Below are 25,315 nucleotides of genomic sequence, written 5' to 3'. Positions count from 1 at the left end.
TTGGTGGCATCTTCGCACATATCTCCGATGAATATGTGAGCTTTTTCACGGATGGACCGGAACTCAGGGGGAAGGTTGAATCAACTCTTGCTTTAAACTGCTTGTGGGGTTGCACAGGCTTTCTGGGTCAAAGTGAAACGTAAAAGGTCCAATGAATGATAGGTGTCCTAACTGGGCACTGTCCCATTGACTCTCACGCGGCGAGGTTAACAATTTTTGAGGATACATTTTGTCTAAGTTGCGATGAGGAAGATGAGGTAGAAACTCCTTTCTCCTCCATTGTCCAACTTTCTCCAGACTAAAGTTGAAGCATCTCGGTTGCCATACTTTTAACGAAACCAGCGGATTGGCTGGAATTGTTATTAGCTGCCTCAGAAAATTCGTGGCAGGGTCAGGCGTTTTTTGATGCATACCTAGAAATTCTGGGCATTACAACCGGCAGGCGTTTCTAGCTATCCATGCAGGATTATTCATGGACTTACGAATATCAGCCTTTTTACTTCACCTAACCTAGCCTATGATCCAACCCCGTCAAAACAGATGTTTTTCGGTACCTCTAAAGAAGACACTTAATATCTTTCTACTAAATAGTAAATATTTGAGTAGCTGCTACAATAATAAAAAAACAACGACAATTTATAATTTTAAAAATAATTGGTTGGATTATTATCGGTTCAAACTTTCCCCTAGACCATATATACTAAATATTTTCATCCTTCCACTTCAAATTAATCCGGTCAGTGAGAATGTTTCATCCAGTTTAATATTATATGTTTTGGTACCGAAAATTTATAAAATCAGACTATATCTTCTCTCGATTCTTCATATAGGGGCTAGCTTGACTAACAATGCATATATCTTTATTTTTATTTCAAACTGCCTTCCTAGACATTTTTTGATGTTAGTTTATTATACTTTTAATCCAAGCGCACTCATCAAAATTTCCCGCTTTGAGTGCAAATCTTCACTCTGAGACTCAAAGAAGCAACACTGCCACTTGAGTGAATTGTATGGCGATTCACATAGAAAACGCTTGCGATTGGAATTGTCTGCTAGTAAACATATTTGTGGTGGCAGATCGTGAGGTACGTGTGATTCGGTCGCGGAAAAATTTGTGCCGGCTTTAGAGGACAACAAAATTTGTATCTACATACATACCTGTTTGTAAAAACAACAAATGCATGTGCATATAAATTGTTTCGGAAATTGAAAACCAACAAGAAGTGAAGTGAACTTCTGAAAGTAGTGAATTAGAAATGCATTATATGATTTGTATTTGATGGATACGCTTTGCTTTTGTATTTCTCAGCTACAAAACGATCGTCGGCGCACGCACACAAGCCAACCACATAGCTAAAGCAGATACAGACACATATACGAGTATATGTTGTTGTTGGTGTTTTGTTGATAAATCGCAAAGACAGCCGATACAAAATATGTGTGTGTAGTTGTGTGAGTGCCTTTGGAGCGGATTTCGCAGCTGTATGTGCGTGTGTGTTTGTGTATCTGTGCGCCGTTGCGGCATGAATCATCTGTGAGCAATACAAACGCTGCGAATCGCAGCAGAGAAAAGTGATAATAAAATAAAAACAAGAAGTGTTTATAAATAAAATATATATAATATTAAAAATAAAGATAAAACTAAATGTTAACAACAAAAACAAACACCGACGACACAGTTTACAGGCGACAACAACACACCAACTATAATAATTTTGCAAGCGAAGCAGCGAGTTGACCGTAGTTGTTGTTGTTAAATAATTTAAAATGCGAAAATATACACACGTGTGTGCATAACAGTAGTTTGTGATATGTGTTGCAGCCATTTTAAGCAATAAACGAAGGGTGAAATTTCTTTTGGCAAAAGCGAAAAAATAGCCACGACATAGCGCGGACGGACAGTCTTTTTGCAATTAACGAAAGTATGCGAATAGCTGGATGTGCGTTAATCAACAACAACAATAAAAACAACACTAAAATTGTTATTGCTTGAAAGTTCAGCAATTAACACTCATTTCGCTGTGGAAGAAGCTGCAGAAATAATTGAAGGAGAAAAGTGGATGGAGATTTGAAAAGGTAAAACATTTATTTATGCCACAAAGCGCAGTTATACACACGCATATGTGCTATGTATGTACCTATGTATATGCAAGCAAACATAAATACCTACATTAAAAGCTAGTTAGCACTCGTGACAAGAACGCGCCGTTTGCAAGCGCCCAGCCAGGGGCAGGGGCTGGGAGTGTGGGTGCACCTTAAATAATTGTTGCAGCATTAGATGGCTGAATTGCATGCTTTTTGTTTGCTATTCGCGCTTAAGCCTATCTCTCTATATACATACATATGTATGTAAGCTTCCCTGCTTGGGTGTGTGTATGTTTGTACCTGTACAACTCGAGTTTTAGTAATCGTTTTGAGTAGTCTGGCGACTTGTTCAAAAGTAAACACAAAGCGCAAGCACACAAATACACCAACATGCAAGCATACTTACACACATACATATTTAAGTACATATTTACACGCAGTTGTATGCATGTTCAACAATAATACGCTCAGAAATAAATATTAGTTGAGAAAATATGAGATGACTTGAAATATCTAAGAAGACCTAACTATGAAAATTTTCTGGTAGCAAGGTAAATATTGCAATTATTAAGTCCAGGCTTTATCAAAAATATACTCAAGTGTATAAAAATATTTCTTATTGAATTCAGATCTAAAACAAAATAAAAAACTGCATCTTCATTTACATATACTACTATTTATATGTACATATGTATGTAAGAATTGTTAGTAAAAGAAATACGCTTTAAGGCATAGTAAATGCATGTTTTATGAATTTTTCTTCAAGAGGCATTTTATTTAATAAATAAAAAAATATATTGCACTTTTACAGAATTAAATGTACTTTAATAATCGGCCGTAGCCGATCTCCTGTAAGACTTTCGAAAAAAGGTGCCTAGCGATGAGCAAAATTTTCTCAAATTTTTTTCAAATTTTAAAAGAAAAAAATAATAATAATTTTTATAACAATAGATGAATACAGGTCATGATCAAAGTATGAAAAGTGAAAAAATGGCGGCTTCCCAAAAAAAAATTGGTTTTTTTTCATTTACACCACAGAGTGATTTAAAAAATTGATATTATGGTAAAAAATGTTATTCCTTCGATCATTACCTGACAAATATACATATCTACCTATATGAAAATATCAAATCGATCAGGCTGGACTGTTTGGAGAAATTTTCCTCGCAGACTATAAAAACAGCGTGTCGAGAAAAACACGCCTAAAGTTTTGTGAGCCGCTTACATTAAGTTAAAAAATCTTTCAAATACGCTCATATCGCGAAACTATTTGCTGGATCCACTTCGGATTTCCGGAAAATAATTTCAAATATGTGTACGTTCGATATAATAATATTTAATTTTTTTCAATTTACTCTCTTTTACATTTTTTTTTTAAATTTAAACCGAAAAAATTAGAATTAAATTATTTGCAAAGAGAGTGGTTATATACACATAAACCGAATGTTTCGAAGCTACAGCGAATTGTAAAGCGTAAAATAATTTTCACCATTCTTTTAATTAAATACATTTTATAATGTTTATAGGATCATAAATTATACTTTAAACAAAACAAAAACTGATTTATTGAAAATCTTTTGGAGATTGAGTTATTTTTAATGGATATCAAAACAAAAAATTTGAAACGGTGTTTGAAAGTTTTTAAAGTATAAGCATTGAAATTTTCTGCCTATTTGAAATGGTATGCTAATATCGCATACATTTTCTTATATAATTTTTTTTTTTAATTTTTGTACATTAATTGCTGATACGCATGAGGCCCTTTTATAAAATCTAGTTTAAAATTTTTTGTATTGCAAGTAAAAACTGCGTTGGCGAAATCTATTATCTTTTTATAACTACTAAGATAAGAAAATTGTATTGTATGTAATATAAACGTAAATACATATTTATATCTAACAAGTGAATACTCATCAAATTGTAAAGAAATACTTTATGAATCGATTATTGTACTCAAGCACTGTCTTATCAGCAAATTGACGAACGAAAAACGAAGAGTTTCTTATATAAAGAACTATTGTGCTGGTACTACGAAAAGTATATTAGCTTTAAACAATATTAACTATTTTTGGATTTTTTCCGTTTATTTCGTTTTAAGCAGTTACTTGCTTGTATTAGTGGTGAGCGGAAATGTGATGTGATATTTTGAGGGTTCTCTTGTAAAATAAAATCGATTAAGAAAATTAGTGATGAAATCGTCATAATAAACGTCATAAGTATTTTATAAAGCGATGTATAAAATGGAAAACCAAAAAATTGCTTTTTTAGTATTAGAAGGGGTTCAAATGTATCATTATTGACGTCCACGACAAGATAAAATTTTTTTTTTTGAATTCCACGAAATTTATTATAAGTACATATGCCTAAAAGGTAAATAAATGAAATAATTTAGGTTAGGAGAAAATTTGTGGATTATAAGTGTTTTATTGGAAACTTTTGTTTCTAATTTAATGAAATTTTAAATTTGAAAGAATTCAATTTTTGTATTCCGAAATAAAATTCGATAATTTTTTCGCTCCAATTTTTTAGGAAAACCTTGCTTTAGACTACGAGTAAGCATAACAACTTTTCGAATCGTATTTTTTATATAACTATAGCTGAATTGACATAATATATATTTTAATAAAAGTATTACTCCTTTTTATATAATTGCATATACGTAATTTTTAAAAAAATTTCACCATTGACCAGGGTTACATATTTTTTACCTCAAAAATTGCAAGATGTTTGGAATTGAAAATAAATATTTGATTTTTTAATCCAAAATATTCGGGATTAAACATTAAATTTTAATTTTTTAGTCCCTAATGTTTGAGAATGAACCCTAAAATTGTTAATTCTAAAACAAATTATTTTTTAAATTCCTAATTATGTGCTTGAGATTAAAAATTTCTTTTTTATTTGGTTGGGATTAAAATATAAAAATAAATTTCAAATCCAGTCAAATTCATTTATTTTTTAATCCGTTAAAATATTTTTTTCTTTTTTTTTAATCTGGGATGCGGGATTAAAATTTTTTTGTTTACTTTTTACTCCCGTATTTGGAATTAAAATATTAAAAACAAAATTTTAATTCAAATCTTCAAATATTTTTTTAATGCATTATTTGCAACTCTGGCATTCACAAACAGTAGTATTTGAACTAATATAATAAAAAGTTTTTTTTAAACAAATCAATGGATGCAGCACGGCTTTAAGCGCAAAAGCAACAATTAAGATAGCCAAATTATTAAGAAATTCAATTTTGAAAAGTTTTCATATAACTAACATTTTTCAGCGGCTCAATTGCATTGTCTCAATGCACAAACACAAATGCAGTCGCCGCAACTCCAACGAAGCAGCAAAGGCCAGCAGAGCAGTGAGACAGTGAGGCAGTGAGGCGCTTTTGTGCGCACACGCCTATTCCGCTCACTTCCATTTATGTACACAATTGTACATACATATTTATACACATACATATGTACAACAATTAATAAACACTCCTAGTGATACAGACTTCCACGCATACACAAACATACATACATATGTACATATGCAAAAGCAAGCAGACAACGGCTCATGACAGCAGCGACAAGACAGTGTGTGATTGCAGATAAAATGCAGCGAAAAATGTGTCAAGAAAAATAGCAAAAAATAAGACGAGTAAATTTACTATCAGTAAACCAATATATGTAGGCCTGCATTATATAGCCTGTAACGCTATAATTGTACATACATATGTATATTTAAGTGAATATGCTTGCTTACGGTATATCACTAGTAAAAATACATACAGATATGTATATATAATATTAACACACATGTATTTTTATGAACACTTATCAAAGTGTAAAAATATTTTTTATCGCGCGCCTGTTTTTGGTTTTATTCATACTGAGTACTTTCTTAGGGGAAGTGAAGTCGGGCGGAATGAATGTCACAGAATACTAAATGCGTGCGGTTTCTGCGCTACTCATTACTGTGGTTGCTGCTTATTATTAGCTCCACTAGTGCAATTGTTTAAAAGCCTTATATATTTTTATTTATTGTTTAATTCTTTCTTATTTTTGTACGAAATTTCATGGCGGCCACTCATTCATTAATTTGTTAGGCACTACTTATCAGTACACATATGTGACATTTTCCACAAATACATACATACTTTTATTACCTAAATTATATAGTACATAAATTATTTATTTTAAAAATGGACAAGTTTGTTGTTCAGCAAGACACCTGTGCGCATTCGCCGCTTGAGACCTAAGCATTACAACAACTTTCATAATTTTGTTGACTTACAAAAACAACACACACTTTTAAAGACATTTTTGAAATATTTTTGTTTTTCTTTCTAATTTTTTTATTTTTGCGTTTTTTAACGTATTTCAAATATACAATATGTAGAAAGTGATTGATTATTATTGTAGCTTGTCGCTGATATTAAGCTCGGGTTCGAAATGTTTAGAAAAATCTGTGAATTAATTGTTTGTCTATTAGTTATTTGTAAATCACAATGAAAAGTGTGGTTGCCATCTATGTATGTAATAGATAATTTGCTATAATTGCGATAATTGTTAACACGTTTGTGTCAAAGAGTAGAAAGCTAAGCTTTAGGGCTTAAGGAAAATGTACTATGAGTAAGCCAAAGAAAACAATTTAGAAAATTACTTTTTCTCTATTTAAAGATAAGTGATATTCATGTTCAAACCAAATTTATGAATTTTAAAAGCTTTAGTGAACTTTTTTTTAAAAAAAACTAAATTAAACAAGTAAGGAAGGGCTAAGTTCGGATGTAACCGAACATTTTATACTCTCGCAAGGTCAAATGGTATACTCGTTTGAGATTTCTTTGTGGATTGACTGATATTTTCGGTAGAAGGTCAACTATAGGCACTGGGGTCCACATATTTAGTACTTAGGGGTTTGAACAGCTTTGGTTCGATTTAGAGAATTTTTGGCTGCAAGGTGGCATACTTTAATTGCATTATTCACGCAAAGTTTTACCCCGATATAATCATTGTTACCTGATTTGCATAGTGGAAAGTGAAAGAATCAGATGGAATTGAAAATGGTGTTACATGGGAAGTAGGCGTGGTTGTAGTCCGATTTCGCCCATTTTCGCACTATGACATAGAAACATAAAAAGAACGTTATGCACCGAATTTGGTTAAAATCGGTTGAGCTGATCTCAAGATATGGGCTTTCACCTAAAAGTGGGCTGTGCCACGCCCACTGTCTAATTTTGAACGCGGTTCCTATAAAGTCATCTTATACCATCTCAGAGATAAAATTTAATGTCTCTGGCGTGTTTAGTGCTTGATTTATCGCGCTTTTAGTAGTTTTTAACAGTACCGTTATATGGGGAGTAGGCGGTGTTGCCACCCGATTTCAACTATTTTCACACCGTCAATAGAAGTGCTAAAAAAATTTGCTTCTAGTGAATTTGGTTATTATAGCATTAGCGGTTTAGGATATATGCACATTAAACCTATTAGAGGCGGGACCACGCCCACTTTTTAAAAAAAAGTTTTAACTGCAGATGCCCCTCCTTAATGTGATCCTGTGTACCAAATAACAGTCTTGTATCTTATTGCGGAGCTTAGTTATGGCAAGTTATTTTTAATGGCGTTTTGTGGGCGTGGCAGTGGTCCGATTACGCCCATCTCCAATACCAACCGTCTCACGGTACCAAGAAACATGTCTACCAAGTTTCATAAATAGTTTTAGGTGATACAAACAACCGTTAGGTGAACAAAACTATTATACTCTGTAGCAACAGGTTGCGAGAGTATAAAAATTTGTTAATGGAGGATAAATTATTATTTAAATAAAAAAAATACGTTAACTTTGGCTACACCGAAGCTATAATCCCTTCACAAATACAAAGGCTCTTTCCAAAAAAATATGATTCCGATCGTTCAATAAGTATGGCAGCTATATGCTATAGTCAGCCGATCAATACAATTTCTTCGGAGATAGGATTATTGCTGTCAATAATATTCCATGCCAAATAAGACACCTCGTCAAATGAGAGAATTTTCCATACAAGCAGATGAAAAATTTCAGATCGATAGCTTAAATACTGAGGGACTAGTTTGTATGTATACAGACAGACGGATAGACAGACAGACGGATATGGCTAATCAACTCAGCTAATCATGCTGATCATGTATGTATACATTTTATAGGGTATCAGACGTTTCCTTCTGGGTGTTGCAAACTTCGTGGCAAACTTAATATACTCTGTTCAGGGTATAAAAATCATAATGCGAAGAAAAAATAATTTACGAGCGATCTGAGGTCGGGAAGAGGAAGAGAAGGTGCGTGATTGAATCTTTGAGGGTTAAAAATTTATGTGAATAATACAAATAACCCAGTTTTTGAGTTTTTTATTTCTAACTTGCACACATTTTTTTTCTCTTGTCGAAATTTGGTGAAACTCGAAAAATAAGTAGATTATAGAGGAAATATATCTTCAAAAAAACGTTAGTTATTAAGGAAAATATATCGTTAAAAATTCATAATTATTAAGAAAAAATATTTTCTTTTTTTATAAAATATTATTCTGTCATTGAGAATATCAAATCAAAGGGACAATTTTCCGAATACTATTGAGCGAGGAGAATTTCATATGAAAAAAAAAGTCACTCTTTCATATTTCATCTACAATTTCACACAAAACCAAATCCGAATTAGAGAAATAATGACGATACATATAATATATGTATTGTAATATTATGAAATCTTATTACAATTATGTAACCTAGATACCTCCTTCCTCTGATATCCGCAGCCTTAACACAGATCGGAAATATGCATGCACATATGTATATATTTACAAACATACAATATATTTGCAAATACAGGTTTAGCTACCGAACACGTTTTCGATTGCAAGCCGCTCATACATGCGAGTAATTCACATGAGCTTCACTCAGAGCTGTTGCTGAAAATACGCTAGCCTCGAGATAATTTTTATGATCACCTATACACACCTTTAAAGGTGTGGATATATTGTAGTAACATGAAAATTTTAGATAAGCATATATATATTTATAAATTTATGATTATACATCCATCAATGTTTACTGTGAGTATTAACAGCCGTGTTTGACAACTGGCTCGATTACACTGAGAGTATAAAAGTGAGAGTTGAAATAAACATAGAACAGCACATCAGTATTTAATCAACCTGCGATCTTCTTCTTCCTATTTCATTTCAATTGCTTAAAAAATTAATTTTAAGTGTTTGCTTTAGTATCTTTAATAGACGCCTTTCGCCAACTCAGTTTGATCACGACTCATATTCTGGTATTTCTATGGAATGAAACATTGTCAGCGTGGTTGTTACTTTTTCGATACGGTGATTCGTCACATAATAACGGCGTTTTAATCTCATAATTTAAGTTTTCCATTTTAAGTTCATGGAGAAAGTTTCTTTTTCGATCTCTGTGCTTATTGCGACACCAGAGAAACGCTGCCATAATTTAAAGCAAATTAAGTAATAAAATGAGAAGAGTCGAAAAATAAACTCCACATATAATATATGTATGTATATGTACATATCTATTAATTAATTAATTTTAATTTTAATCACCAACTTATTTATTTAATAAAATTTAAAATTTATCTCTTCGAAGACAGTTTCTTCAAATAAATGCACTTGTGCCCATGTCAGTTCCAATCCTCAAAGAGCTTTTGCATAGTCTTCAGTACTTATAGCGTTGTAACTTTTTTCTACGACATACATATATTAGTATGAACTAATCAAATTACAAACTTCAAGTTTTCGAGATTGTCTGACAATTCGTTTCGTTTATGACGTTGTGTGTCGCAAGCTATCGCTATCATTTATTATTTTGTGGTTTGAAAAAGTGCTTTAAATATACATACGAGTATGTATGTATATTGCATGAGTTTATGGAAGTCAAATGCGTAATTTCTCTCTATTTTATGGCCGATTCCCTTAAGTTCCAGCAGTTATGAAATATATTTCAACATAGCCATCTGGCTTACATATTGTACAGTTACGTAGTCATAAATTAACTTTTATATATTTCTTAATTTTCTGGTTGCTTTGCGACATATAAAAATTAATTAAATATTTTTTGCTTCTTCGTTTTTGTTGTCAATTGAAGATTATGTAGGATTGACATGAATTCAAGGGCAATGACTCTGTTCGAAGAGTGCATTTAAAGCTGTAGTATATTTTTAAATTCTTACATATATTAATATACGCTTGGGCAAAAAGTCAGTCACAATTCTGCATGAATTCGCCATGTCTTTTTGTATGAGTTATTGACATGCTTCATATACAACGCATTAACCAAAATGTGTTGAGTCGAACCAAAAGAGATGTTGAAATCCTCTGATAAGAGAGATATGCTAACACAAAGATTTTCAAACACTGTTTCTTTAACTTTTTCGATGTTATCGTCATTAACAGAGATAGTTGGAAAACGCATGAGACAAATTTTCGTTGACTTTATGACCTTCAGTATATGCCACTCAAATACTTGTGGATATAATAGACCTCCCAAACCCCGTGTGTAAAAGCCGCGATTCCAATGCATGAAATAGAAAATAACTGATTCAATTGGAAGCATAAAATATTAAGCAAACTCGTTGTTAAATTTTTTTACATGGTAAAAATCGGCCGACAAACTTTTCGCGTCCTAAATAATTAATTCATTCGGTTTGCATCCAGTAATGTTTTAATATTTATACCGGTTAAAAATTGAGAGGATGACATAAGATTTCTTCGAAAAACTTATTCCGAACAAACCACTCTATCTCGGAGTATATAAGTATATCACAAACATCGATTCTTTCACATATTGGCATATTGGCATTCGAATGGCTTGACACAAATACAAATACTATTATATTATGGGAGATAAGCTTCCATAGTTTACCAGATTTAACTTTGACAATCTTGCCAAAGCCATGTATTTAAAAGTCGTATCTGTTGCCTATAAATCGCCCAAGTCATATCAATGGTTTGCTTGCAAAAATTTCAAGCATAGTCGTTAAAGTTCTAATAATGGCTTACAAAAAAAAACTATTTTTAATTGCTTTGAGGATTGGAAAAAACACTGGCATAAGTGCATTCTCTCTAAGGGTGATTACATTGGATAATATTCATGAATAAATAAACACTTTCTTAAGAAATACAAAATTCGCGATTTTTTGACTTTTTGAACAAACCTCGTATGCTTATTAGGAATGTTCTATTTTTAGGTTCTTTTTTTTTTTTTTTTTTTTTTTGATGATTATAATAATCTCAGGATCGGGAATAATACCGACGAGCTTTTAATAAAGACTCCAAAGTATAAACAATGTTTCGTTACAAATTAATAATCCTGGAAAATCCGGCTCAAAAATGCACTCCTTCTCGTTATGGCATCTGTATTTAAAATGACGTTTGTAAATAATTCATTTCATTCATAACGCTTTGAAAAATCACTTTCTATACACGCATTAATTAACGATGTTGAAGCACTGCATTTGTTAACACTTTTCTATAGAAAACCACTTTGATAACACGATAAAACTGAATCATCGAATAAATATATGTGTATATTTAGATTATGCGCATATACAGATGTACATATATACCTGTAACTGGAAGTAAATTAGTATAAGAATATAAGAATATCGCAGTAGTAAGAGTGGTAAGGTCTTAGTTGTAACCTAGTTTGCTATGCTACGTGTTTTGAAATTAGATTAACTAACAGACTAACGATAAGTCGGAAATTTGTATATACTTAATTAATTTGATAAAAAGTTTTTTAATAAGTAGAACCTTTATTATGGCTTCTATAAACAAATAAATTAATAATGTAATTTTAAGTAATTACGACACATTAAAATTCTTGGACCAGGACCCAAAACTAGTTCTAACCTCTCCAAATATGGTAGACTATATCAGGTGGATATAAATATAAAATAATAGCTGAAGTGCGTACTAAACGTATCCGGTATATAAATACCAAAACGTGCTGCACCGATGTTAGTTTGAAGTCCATCCGATTAATTGCATGAATCATGTTGCTATACTATATATATATGTACACATACGCGATATAAATTTATATTTATATTTATGTTGTGCTTGAGTACACACGAATATTTATTATTTAGTAATTATATGACTAATATTACGAGCACACACATATATATGTATTTACAACGCCATCGTATTTTTGCTTTTATTGTAGTGAGATATTTTTTGATAGAATCGTAGATATGATATACCTATATGTATATACTTACATATCAAAATTATTATTCAGACTTCGCTGCTAATATGCGGTGTAATTATAATGTCCGACCGAAAAGACTACTAAAAACAAAGAGAAAACATAATATTAAAATCATAATATGAGATAAATTAAATTTTTTTCAAAATGTTCAAATTTCTTTAAAAAATATTTCTCATGCAAGTTTTGCGAGTTTCAACGTCATATGTTCTAGGAAAACTATGTATTTGAGGATGGCTAGATTGATGGAGTGTATGGCTTGCTCAATACAAGTATATGTATTTCCAAACTCTCATTATACTATTGGTGTGGATTATTGTCTAAGACAACGCTACAATCTCCGATTATTGGTTCAGATCGTACCACTATAGCGTATAGCTGACACGCAAACTTAAAATCGAGTTCTTATTTCGAAAACTTTTTTATTTGTGCTTCGTTGCAACCGCAGTCAACATTTATTCTTGTTTCTTGATATCTTCGCTAATTGGTTGCTCCCATTTTGTTGCGCTCTCCACTTTGTCGTTTCAGAGTAGGAAAATTTCATATACTCTTTTAACGCAGCTATAACTGTAAAATGCTGTAATCACGTAGCAAATGACAATACATTTTTCTATTTTTTTAAATTTTCTATTAACTATCAAGCTAGTCACGTTCACACTGCCTTCAGCATTTCAGTTGAATCTGAAATTTCAATTCGGAACGTTTCGAGTTTCAAGAATTTAAAGCTTTGATGGCCTAACCCTGACACTATTTTGATGGAAAAAAGCATGTAGGCCAAAATATCAGAGTAAAGTGTAGGTAATTCGCTCATAGCATGTTTAAAGATCTTTGAAACCTTAAAGACATTTGATAAGTAGCTCATGGCAACCTTGATATTCTAAGGCCGATAAAAAAATTTGGCTGAACATAATTTCCGGCATTTTTGTACAGTTGGTGAATTTTTTGCAGCGAAGAGGAATAATATATATTTACATAGTTGAACTGCTTTTTTTATCGCTTTCACTACAGTTATTCATAAGCTGGATACTACTCGTATTGCGAGTATTTATAACCTTATCGTCAGCAGTACTATAAGCCGCTTCTTAGCTTATAGTGCCTATGTGACTTCAAAATATTATTTAGTTATTTTTGGTATCAAATTTTAATAAGCAAATTTTCAGAATTCCTTTGATATTCCAACACATAAAATGGAAAATAACTGGGTGGTCAATATCACGCACCCCTCCCGTCGCTATTATGCATTAAAAAGTCCATTTGCAAGCGCAGATTTCGATTTCGTTCGGTCTAATTGGCAGAAATATGAGTTGCCGCGACTCAACGAGTCATCAAATTAAGTGGCCCGGCGCAAAATTGCAATGAAGCAGGAAATACTCGCACACTCATACACACACAATGATCTACACACATGTGTGTAAATATGTATGAAAGCAAAAATTCGCATTTGTGTTTTGTAAATATATTGAGCCCTTTTTAATTTATTTGACCGAGTCTAGTGTGCTTGTGTTTAATTTTTGTTTTTTTGTTCCTACACTCATCTATATGTATGTATGTATATGTAGTTAATAATTGTCGGTATGTATGTGTCTGCATTTATATTAATTTGTTTGTTTACTCGCTTTTGCGTGAGTTTTGTTGATAAACAAAAGTTGCTGATCTTACAAGACGAATGAACTCGAATTGCAAGCGCTAGAGTCAGATTGACTGTTATTCTTCACTTTAAAAATACGAACATCAAGTTAGGGTGGTCGAGAATGTTCACGAAACTAAATTCTTGCTTGCAGTCAGATGAAATATACTTCAAGGCTTTATTCAAGAGTTTTTATTTTAAAACTTATGCAATACCAAGTAATTTTTGTAGGTAAATTTTTTTTTATTTTATTATATATATTATTTTTTTATATATTTTTAAAGGAAAGTTTAATTAAATTTTTTCTTCAAAACTAATCTTAATAATTTGTACTAGTGAGTATCGACTGTTTTGTTATTTGATATAATACTATTTAATTGTCTGTTTTTATTTATTAAGTCAGTTAATAAATGGTCAACTAATTTATTGCTAATTTACTCAATTAGGCCGATATCTGAAATGTCTATGAGACCTCAATTAGAATCTAATGATGCTCTCTTATTGTACTATTAACTAAAAATCTTATTCAACCTAATGAAATACCTTATGGGACACCTATAGTGGAAAAATTTTCAAATCAAATTTTTTCTGCATACATATTTCGTATCTTTTTAGTTCTACATACTATGACTTATCAATTTTTTTATTTGTTCAAATGTCGAATCGAAAATGATTAAAGTTTAAAGTAAAAATGCCGCCATTTTGTTACTTTTGTTTTTTTCGGCCTTATATATATAACATAAGATCTGAGATTTTCAAAACTCAAAATTTGTTAAAAGTTAGTTTTCGAAAAACTCTTAATTTTCTGTTTTTCTAAAATTGTTTTCATATTCTCTACATATAAAGAACGACCCTAATATTTACTATAATGAGTTTTTTTTAATTTCCCCGACACACTTGGCTTTATACACGCGTTGTTTTCATATTTGCATTTGTTTGCTGTAGTTTTTATAAGCTATTCTCTTGGTTTTCTGTTGTGCCAATTCGCATATTAAAATTATGTCGCCAACTTGTTGACATGCAAATGCAAAATATTTCTTCACTTGTGCGCTTCTGTGCGAAGCTCAAGTGCCGGACTCTTTATACCACTGCCTAGTTGAGTAATAAGTCGTTGTATGAGTGTGAGGTTATCTACTCGCAGTAAATGAGTGTGTGCATGTATGTAATGAATTTTAATTGCAGAGAGCAGCAAGAATTTCTTAAAGGAAATATACATTAATATTAAAAATTTATAATGAACTTTAAAGTTGTCTCACGAACAACTTTCAATTATAGTTTGAGCACCACTGCACTGTAATATGAGACAGGTGGATAAGTATGGTAAGTGTGTGTGTGTGTGTTTATTGCACTTGTGCAATAGCTGCAATACTTGTAACAAATAATTTTTTACTGAGTATGCATATATTTCTAATGAATTGAGCTTGGCAAAGTTAACTCTAAATTTTTTATTTTTTCGCTTTGTCACTGTCAAACGGGTCTTAAATATTTGTTCGAAAATGTTGTTTGGCTTTGTTTTTGCCTTTAAGCCGCAATTGTTGGAAAGAAATATATGAAAATGTTTACTATATTTTATGTAACAAAATGGCATACAAACACATGTCTGTACAAGTATGTAGGAGTATATGTTTGCAATCAAAGCTGCAGCTGCATGGCGGCTTCACATTCTTGGCATACTGAAAATTAGATTGGAAACCTGGTCTAAACATCTGTTGAGGGTTAATGCGGGAAATTGTTTTTATTGTACTTATTTAACTAGATCGAGTTTGGCTTTTGCGAAATCTATTTCAGCGACAGCAGCAGCTGAAATGTATATACAGTGGAACAGTTTTCACTTAAAATCTTAAACTATTAGATAATAAAAAAAAATATTTAGATAAAGTCATTAAGAAATGACGATAGGATGATTATAGGGGGGGGTCTAAAATCTGAAAAAATCGATGACGTAATTTATGGACGGCCCCTATGTTGAGATCCTCTGTTATCACTATGATGCCAGATGATTCTCTAATGATTTTTAAGCACTGTTTCTTTAACTTTTGCGATGTTGTCTTCATTAAAAAAGGTGTATGGGCGACTCAAGCGTGAGTAAAAATTTGATCGATTGTATACCTATAAAAATATAAAGTGGAGTTTACTGTGAGTAAATCAATATTTTTTTTAAAACTTTGTGCTTTTGAGAAATAGTTGATGATAAACACTTAAAAATTGTAGTAATCTCGTGCTTTTGGAGAAACTGAATTCACCATCAAAAGAGTTAATAGTTCTGGCGGAGCTTTCAAACGGTTTGTGTATATATAAACACCGTAAAAACTGTGTTTGTAAAGAGTTAAGAATTTTTTTTGGTAATCTCTTATATTTCAAGCACTTAAAGCTCGATGCCATTTTTTTAAAGAATAGCTTAGAAACATAATATTAATTGTCCTTCATAATAGCTGTATCTCTCTTGTCTAATATTGGAGCAGCGAAAATCACCTCCCAACTCAGCAGACTAATAGCCAATATAGGGGGGCTCAGCCAAGAAAAGAGAAAGCTTCTAATGTCCACGACCATCAGCGTCCTTTTATACGGAGCAGAGATTTGGGCAGATGTGTTAAAAAAGGGAAACCGGCGTAAGGTATTGGCTAGAGTATACCGCACCGCAGCCCTCAGAGTTGCATCAGCTAACCGAACGGTGTCAGGTGATGCAATATTAGTCATAAGCGGAAATGCCCCAATTGACCTTCTGGCATACGAAAGGAAAAAGCTGTGGGAGCTAAAGAAAATGTCTGAATACAACAAGAGCATGGCAACGAAGATGGGAGAATGAGAGTCGCGGCAGATGGACGGCCAGACTTATGGACAAGTTGTAAATTCGGAGAAGTCGGCCTTCTACAAAACGCAGCTACTATCCGGTCATAAATACTTCAAAAAGTATCTCTACAGAATGGGAAAAGTCGAAGAGCCGGCATGCCTATACAACAATGCGACTAAAGACGACGCTGAAGACACATTCTTTAAATGTGAGCGATGGCAAAGGGAAAGTACCGCCGTAGAAGACCTGGTCGGTCCAATAAGCGCAAACCACTTAATCAGCGTCATGATGGAGAGCGAAGCTAACTGGTCTATTATCCAGAAATTCGCAGAAACTTTCCTATGCAGCAAAAAGCGGGACCTGTACGCAGGTGCGTAGATGTAAATCTCTCAATGAGGAAAATGGAACGCCACCCTGAAGTAATGCAAACGCGGTTCCAGGGTGGGCGACGGTTCCGTAGAGGGGGGTTTTTAGTGACCTGCAAGTGGCACATACCGTTGCTGTGACGACAGCACTGATGATGCGGAAGGCATTTTCCACCCCAAAAAAAAAAAAAAAATTATATTGGAGAGTGGCGAATCGAACCAACCACTAGTATAAGCCACATATATTGGCATTATCAAATATGCTATAAATATATTACTCTTGTATTGAATTCAACTGTTTTACTTTGTTGTTGTTATCACATGTAAATTATTTGACATAAAAAGAGTTTAAGCTTAGTGAGTTGGGAAGTGATGAACCGAATATATTGATGTGCTGTTTTGTTTTATTATCGTAAAAAAACTATACTTTAAACATCGCAACCAACTATTTACCTGTCAGTAAGTCATTGACGAACATTATCGCAACGCTCGATCACATGTTGCTTTTCTTGACATTCGCTGACCACACTCACCGCTCTATACATCCGAAGGCATATGAAAGCGAAAGGAAATAAATGATCTTGCCAAATATTATATACAATTCGGTAGCAAATCGAAATACTAAATACAACTCAGCGATGTTCAGTATCCAGCAGCGGTTAGCATGACTTCCCATTATTATTGTCGAATTGAACAAAGGCAGAGGTTATGTAAAATTTCAATACTTTGCATATTTACAATACAATGTCAGTGAGAATTATCAATAAAACCGAAAAGGTGATTGTATTGCACTCGCTGCCTTTCACTGCTTAGTCGTTGCATCTCTTTGAATTCGGCTGCGGGCGCGGAGGTTTTATGAGCAATGAAAGCTTTACAAATTTCCCGTTGATTGTTACACAAGCCGAGCTTCGTTGCAAGTTAAATGCATTTTTTTTTATTTGAATTGAAAATCACTTTTTATGTGTAAGCGTTTGTGGTAAAAGTTTTTATATTATATATGAATGATGAAATATTGCATTTGCTTCATTACTTAGGTAAGCTCTTAGCCAGCTGGCTGTTACGACATCAGATGCTGGTGGACACATACAATATATAATATAGATGCATGTGTGTATGTGTAAATCGGATTGGCTTGCGGTTTTAGCGCAGCTTAACTCACTTTTTATGTTCTTTATAGAAAAAATGAAATAATGTGGTTTAAAAAATACCGACAAAAATTTTCTAATCAGTGATGTTGTTGTTTTTAGTTGTTATTATTTGAGAACAAAAACAAAATTTTAACATTTTTAAAATTAGGAATGTGATGATTTACAAAGCGAGTTTTCAAATATTAAATATTTATGACTGCTGCACAGTGGTGCGGAGTTGATTAAAAACTGGAAAATAAAAAAAAAACTATTATTAAAAATGTACTAAATTATTATGTTTTTCTGCAAATTTAAACGATTTTTTGTATTAGGATTTTATTTGAAAAATTTTTTTTTTATATAAAATTACGTAAAAAATGTTATAAATTGCGTTTCTGTAATAATTTTTGTCTAGTTTGTTTCAAGGTCGTTATTAAAAACTACTTATCACAACTTATTATCACATCTAAAATAACCGACTATCTCATAGAATACAAAATAGGAATCAATTTGCACATCCTTGTTTTCTGATTTCAAAATTTTGACCAAACTAGGCTTTAAGTTGCTTTGACAATTTTCTTAGAAAAATTATTGCCACTCTTCACTTACATGTTTTTCTACTAAATTTGACTCAAATTTTTTAACTCAAGCATAACAACAGCGATTGAATGTAATTTAACAACTACTTACAAAAATATTATGTTATAATCCAAAAATATATTCACCATAACCTCATTTTTCCAAAATGTGTACATAACTCTTTACAAACACTCGACCATATACTTTATTTTTAGCGTTTTTCGTTTCTCTCTTTTCAGTTTCAATATGGAACAGGAGGACTCTTGCCGACCCGTACCGGCACCGCGTCGTCTCTACCCCGAGCTGCGCAAAACCGACTATGAAAACGTCACCGTCGAGTTGATTAATAAAAATCTGAATATCAACTCGGAAAATATACACACAGTCACAAATTGCACCGAAAAAGTGCCGAATAATAAAATCTTTTTCGGCGCGCAATCGGATCAAGAGGATGCCAACAGCGTCGGCACACGCAAGTCCATACTAACGGAAACAAATGACTTGTATGGTCCCAATGCAAATGAGGAGGTCGCGCCCGCACCCATCTACGCCACACCAACACCAGCGCCGCGCCCACGTAAGCCCCAGAACACAGACTTCGAGAATGCCAACAGCATCTACGAGAATACAGAGTTACGTAGCACCTCGCCAAAAACACCGACGCTCTATCCACAGCTGCTGCGCTGCACCGGCGCCATCAGTAAGGAAACTTCACCCAATACATCGACAGCCTCGTCGCCGTCAAACAATCGCGCGGCGTTTCGTAAAGCGCCTGATCTGCCGCCGAAGACATACCTCAGCGTGGAGCGGGAGCGCGCCAATCGCGCACAGCGCTATTCCATCGGCAGTGAAGTGTCCACCACAAGCAGTTACAACGTAACCATGGATGCTAGTGCAGGCGGTGGCGGTTTGGGTGAGCACTCATTCAGCGGCAGTTACAAACAGAAATCGGCCTCCAATGCAACACTGAATTCATCCTTGGATGGTTCTAATGAGAGTGGCGATAATGCGAAATTCAAATCACCTTCACCCGGGTATGTAAGCGACGTAGGTGGCAAATATAATCTGAACCGTTATGTGTCGAACAATGCTTGTGATATTAGCACTCACGATGACGATGTTGACGAAGTTGACAATGACGATGTGGTTGATTTTGCATTTGATAGCGACGATAGTGGCCGCAACAACAACACCAACAGCAATAAATTGAACAATCAATTGACTGGCATTGCCGCCGGTTACCAAACGAACGACAAAAGCGCATTCACTGCACCCACCAATGTCCATGACACCGCAATTGCGTGCAATCAAACTAAAGTCAACAAGTAATGCTTATCACTTTATGAACCGTTACACGCATATTCTAAATATTTGTAGTTGCAATTTAATGTTGTTTAGTTTCTTTTGCATGCTTATTGGCGCTAACATTTTTTGAAACGGTTTTTTTGGCAATTAACTGGTGTTTGTATATAACTGTTGCACTGCCTGCTGACATACATACATAAAAACATATAGTTGATGGGTATATTTTAACGCACATAACTGTACTTATAATAAGTATATTTCTGTTTTTATGCACAGTAACATTTTTAACAAACATATTTCCACCATATTATGTATGAATTCGTTTATACTAAACGCCTATGATAAGCGATATATAACGAGGGAGTTTAATAATAAAAAATATTTGCGCATTTAAATAATTTCTAGTACCAACTGCAGCATCTAGGCTTCTTTCTCCGACATATGTCCCATCTAGTTCCAAATATCCAATAAAAAGTTAGAAAGAAGGACAAAAATCACAATTTCAATTTTGATATGGACCAATATGAGTATAGACCAATAAGGCTACGACCTAATTTCGTATGATTTTATATAAATAGAAAATACCATGTCTTCTAGATTTCAATTTAATAGCTTTATTCCAGTTCCTTAATGAATGAAAAAAATCGTAATTGGAAGTAGGCGTAGCAGAATACTAATTTGTATACTATAATGCTTTTCTGATTTTTTTTTTACCAATTTCGTCAAGACTGAACAAATCGTCTGTCACCAGCTAAGTTTAATTTATTAAAGTTCAAAATTATAATCCGTAATTATCAATGATCTCCTTCTTATATATATATATTATGATGGAGCGAAAAACATTTTTTTTTGCTTATCCTGAGAGTAAAATTTGTAGATTATAAAAAAAGAAAATGTTTAATGAGTTAAAATGAGTTAAAATTTTTGATAAGTGTTTTAAAAGCTGTGGAGAGTCCTCTTTCTGGCCAATTAAAAGTTATCAACTTAAAAAAGTCGATTTAGCCATGTCCTCTGTATATACGCGAACTAATCCCTCAGTTGTTGAGATATCGATCTAAAATTTTGCACACGTCTTTTTCTCTCCAAGAAGTTGCTCTTCTGTCGAAACTCCCGATATCAAATCACTATAGCATAAAGCTACCAAACAAACTGGAACGATCAGAATTAAGTTATTGTATGCAAATTTTTTTTGTTGACAAATTTTTTCCACGAAATTTGGCATGGTTTATTTTCCAAAGCAACGGTACAATCTTCAAGCAAATTGTTCAAATCGGATTACTATAATATATAGCTGCCCTACAAAGTGAACGAGCGGAATCAAGTTCATGTATTTAAAACGTTTTTATATGTAAAGGCTATAGTAGTTTCGGTACAACCGAATTTAAAATTTTTTCTTGTTTAAAGACTATTTTTTTAGATCATGAAACAATAATATAATTAAACTATTTTTCTTAACTTCGTTGTAAAAATTAAATTATTAACATATATCATTTAGTTCAATGTCGTTTTTATTTTACTAAACTCTTTTAAAGCCTTTTCCAATCTGCTAAACTCTCGATTTGTTTTGTCAACGAAGAATCTGAACAATTTCTATTTGGTCCGAACTATGGCATTGTATCATCTAAGTTAGCATTGGATATTAGAGAGTTTCATTCTTTGCTGACTATGTGGTTTTTAGAGGTTACAAGTGGATTAAAGGGATTGGGATTTTTATTATTACTGAGGGATACCGAGGCAGTGAAGTATTGCTCGTCTCATCATTGTCAAAAATATGTGAAATTCAGTTGTAGTTTTTTGAACCTACTGCGATCACTTGTTTGTCGGTATATGTGATATACAAGTTAATCTTAAGCAATAAAGCAATTTAAATTTTCTTTTTCGGCGTTCGAATAGTACTGTCGAACCTCCAAGAGAATTTTTGAACTTAAAAGGCTGTGATAAAATTTAACATTCATGCAGAGGCGGCTTGAAACTATCATTTGCCTTTCTTAGCTATGTATTAAGGAGATGGTGAAGATTAAGGTGGATGCTGACTAAGATGAAAACGAATAACATATTAATAATTATAGAAAAAATTAGCCGAAAGTTTTTCTTATTGAGGCAACACTATAACCACGACATCAATATAAGAGAAATCTTGTAATAATTTGATAAAATAATAAATTATGATATTGACGTGTCTAATTTTCATGAAGGTTATAGAGCAATGTTTCTTCAAGAACCTAAAACATACCTATTATTTTATAAAAGTATAAAAATTTTATTTACTTGAGACTTAAGACGTAATAATATGAGTGGATAATTGCATTGTATCGTATACATTTTATGATGCAATTTGTGTTCTGACGTGCAAACGTTATAGTAAATACGTCAACATTTACTATTTCGATAGTATTTGGCAATAAAACCTGCATAACATATCATATAGAGACACCCAGTGATCACAAATCAACTCCACGAGATATGATAATTAAATTTATGAATGAAAATTAATATCTTTTTATGGGGATTTGTAAGAAAAAAGCATACTAGCGTATATTGCACGCTTATAAAAGTACACTATTGGAAAATCTAGCGGATTCTTATTGTGATTAACTCAAAATACATTTCGTTATTCTCTGCAAAGCATACTGTCATGCAATTCACTTTTAAATATTACCAGTTGTTGTTATAAAATCAATCGGAAGGAAGGAAATTAGTGCTAAAAAATGTATAGTTAAGGTCAGATATTCAGACAGCGAGAATGTCTTTATCAGTTATGTTCAATGAATATGAATCAAATATGATGTACTTGTATACAGGTTGATTGAAAAGTTTCTGCGCTCGAAATGAAAAAATACTGTTTTTGGTACGAAATATTTATATTTTTTTATTTAATATAATCTCCCTTAACTTCAATACACTTATTCCAATGATCATTCAATAATTTTATGCCTTCTATACAATGAATTTCCGTAAGCTCTGCAAAGTATCCGTCTACGGCTGTAATATCTTCTTCATATGACGAAAACCGCTTCCCAGAAGGAATTGTTTCAGTTTTTTGAAGACGTAGTAGTCGCTGGATGTCAAATCTGGTGAATACGGTGTATGCATAAGTAATTCGTACTTTAATTAATTAAATTTTGTCATTCTTATAACATCTTTGTGAGCAGGTGCATTATCTTGATGAAAAATTATTGTATGCTGCAAACCAAGTCTTTTCTCAAGATATTTTTCATTCAGCTGATCCAAAAGGCTGCAATAATATTCAGAGTTGGTTGTTTTTTTTTCTGGAGATAATTAATCATCAAAATTCCTTTTGCATCACAAAAGACTGATGTCATAACCTTATTTGCTGATCGTTGTGACTTCACCTGCTTTGGAGTTGAACAACCAGCTTCAGTCCACTGTAAACGTTCTTGTTTCAATTTAGAATCATGGTGATAGATCCAAGTCTCATTCATGGTTATAAAACGATGCAAGAAATCGGTTTTATTCTGCTTAAATTTATGCTGAGAAATTTGTTTTCAGTTTTTGTTGAGTTGTTAATGTGTGTGGCACTAACTTTCCAAACAGCTTTTTCATATGTAATTCTGCATGTAAAATATGAAGTACTCGCTCGTCTGAGATGTCTATGACATTAGCAATTTCACGCTTAGTCAAACTTGCATCTTTACTAACAATATTATGAACTTTCTCAATGATTTCTGGTGTGGTTGCGGATTTTGGATCGTCTTCAAGCCAAATACGACCACGTTTAAGTTCACCAGTCAACGGTGCATTTTGAAGATGATGACTCCATGTATACTTCTAACAACTGTTCATAAATTTCCATTGCTTTTAAACCTTTCAAAATAAAAAATTTAGGCACTGCGTAATATTAAATTTTGTCCATATAAAAAAATATTTGTAAACAAAGAATTAATTGACATAATGACTTGAAACTTTGCATGTGTTCTCACGACAGATGTTCTAACTTGAGAAAAAAAATTGGAACTAGTAGTGCTATTTCTTGGTAAGCACTACTCACTTTACAACCAACCTGTATATATACTTAAGGCTACTCATTTCCGATTGCATCCATACATATATCGAATTGTATTATAGCCGATTTATGATTGTATCATAATTCGTTGCGCCTAGTAACATTGATATTATCTCCTGACGTTCACGTCCACCTAATTTTCAGGTGCTAAACATGTTATCTTTATTGCTGATAATTTGACTTGTACTAATTAAATTTTTATTGACATTCACAGGCCTACTTAGTTAACTGTATAAATCAAAATAAAGTTCATTGCTATTGTTTAGTTCAGTTGGATTTCAGAAACAAAGTGGAAGTGTCGTAATCGAGATATCCAAAACGGATCAAAAAAGTGATTAAAGTTAATATAAATATAATAGTATCAGTAAGTCATATAACGGCATAAGTGAAATGTGTTTTCAATTTACAATTAAAATTTTCACTTCTCTCATACATGTTTTTTTTCATATGTCCTCTAAAACTAAGTCAGTTCAGAAATGCTCAGGAAATCAAATCAGATTTAGTTATGATTTGGTATTTTGAAATTTGATATCACGCCTGAATAACGTGTTTTAATAAGCTATAACGAATACTGATACTGAAATATATTTTTAAGCAAAAACAATTGTGCCTATGGAAATAATCCAAACTGCTATAGTTCCCGTAATCTTTTTCATAAATAATCGAAGCTATCATTGTGCTAAAAACATAATGCATTAGAAAGCAGCTCTTACAAAAAAAAAACTATATATTTTTATGGATGAAATAAGGAATATAACTAAGTTTTATAAAAATTTTTCTTGCATTATCATTTTGTATCCACTTCACTATTTACTCAACTTTAACCTCACGTATTCACGTATTCGAAATTTGAGCTTGAATTCTTATTCTAGTATTAGTTTGTTTTCATATATGTATGTAGGTAGAGAAGATCCTTCAGAGTTGAAAATTCTAAAAAAAAAACAAAATGTTGGCCACGTTTTTTCGGAAATACCCCATAAAAAAAGATTCGATACCCTATATCTCTCCTTTGGATCTAAGTCTGTCTACGATCTACTTACATGCCTTGGAAAATTTTTTAAAAGCGGGTATATTTAGAATACATATATACTTATTTGATATGGAATACTACTTTTGACGTCATTATCCAAATACTAACAACGAATGGCAATCATCTCAAGGTATTTAAGAT

At 32.6% G+C, this 25,315-nt stretch overlaps 1 protein-coding gene across 3 annotated transcripts in view; it reads left to right on the top strand.

Moving 5' to 3' along the window:
- Positions 1-1,066: 1,066 nt before the first annotated feature.
- Positions 1,067-25,315, top strand: part of RhoGAP15B (RhoGAP_ARAP and RA_ARAPs domain-containing protein RhoGAP15B) — a 31,584-nt gene continuing 7,335 nt past the window's right edge. For 2 of the 3 annotated variants that reach the window (XM_014246216.3, XM_014246209.3), the window contains exons 1-2: positions 1,067-2,076; positions 19,055-20,140. In XM_014246216.3, the coding sequence (XP_014101691.2) occupies positions 19,062-20,140 (1,079 nt within the window). In that variant the 5' untranslated portion in view covers positions 1,067-2,076; positions 19,055-19,061. The remainder of the gene's footprint in view (positions 2,077-19,054; positions 20,141-25,315) is intronic. The other variant, XM_014246222.3, reaches the window with a different exon arrangement.

Source organism: Bactrocera oleae, chromosome 5 (assembly GCF_042242935.1).
Source record: "Bactrocera oleae isolate idBacOlea1 chromosome 5, idBacOlea1, whole genome shotgun sequence".
NCBI classification, from domain to species: domain Eukaryota; kingdom Metazoa; phylum Arthropoda; class Insecta; order Diptera; family Tephritidae; genus Bactrocera; species Bactrocera oleae.
This window is presented reverse-complemented; position numbering and strand designations above follow the sequence as displayed.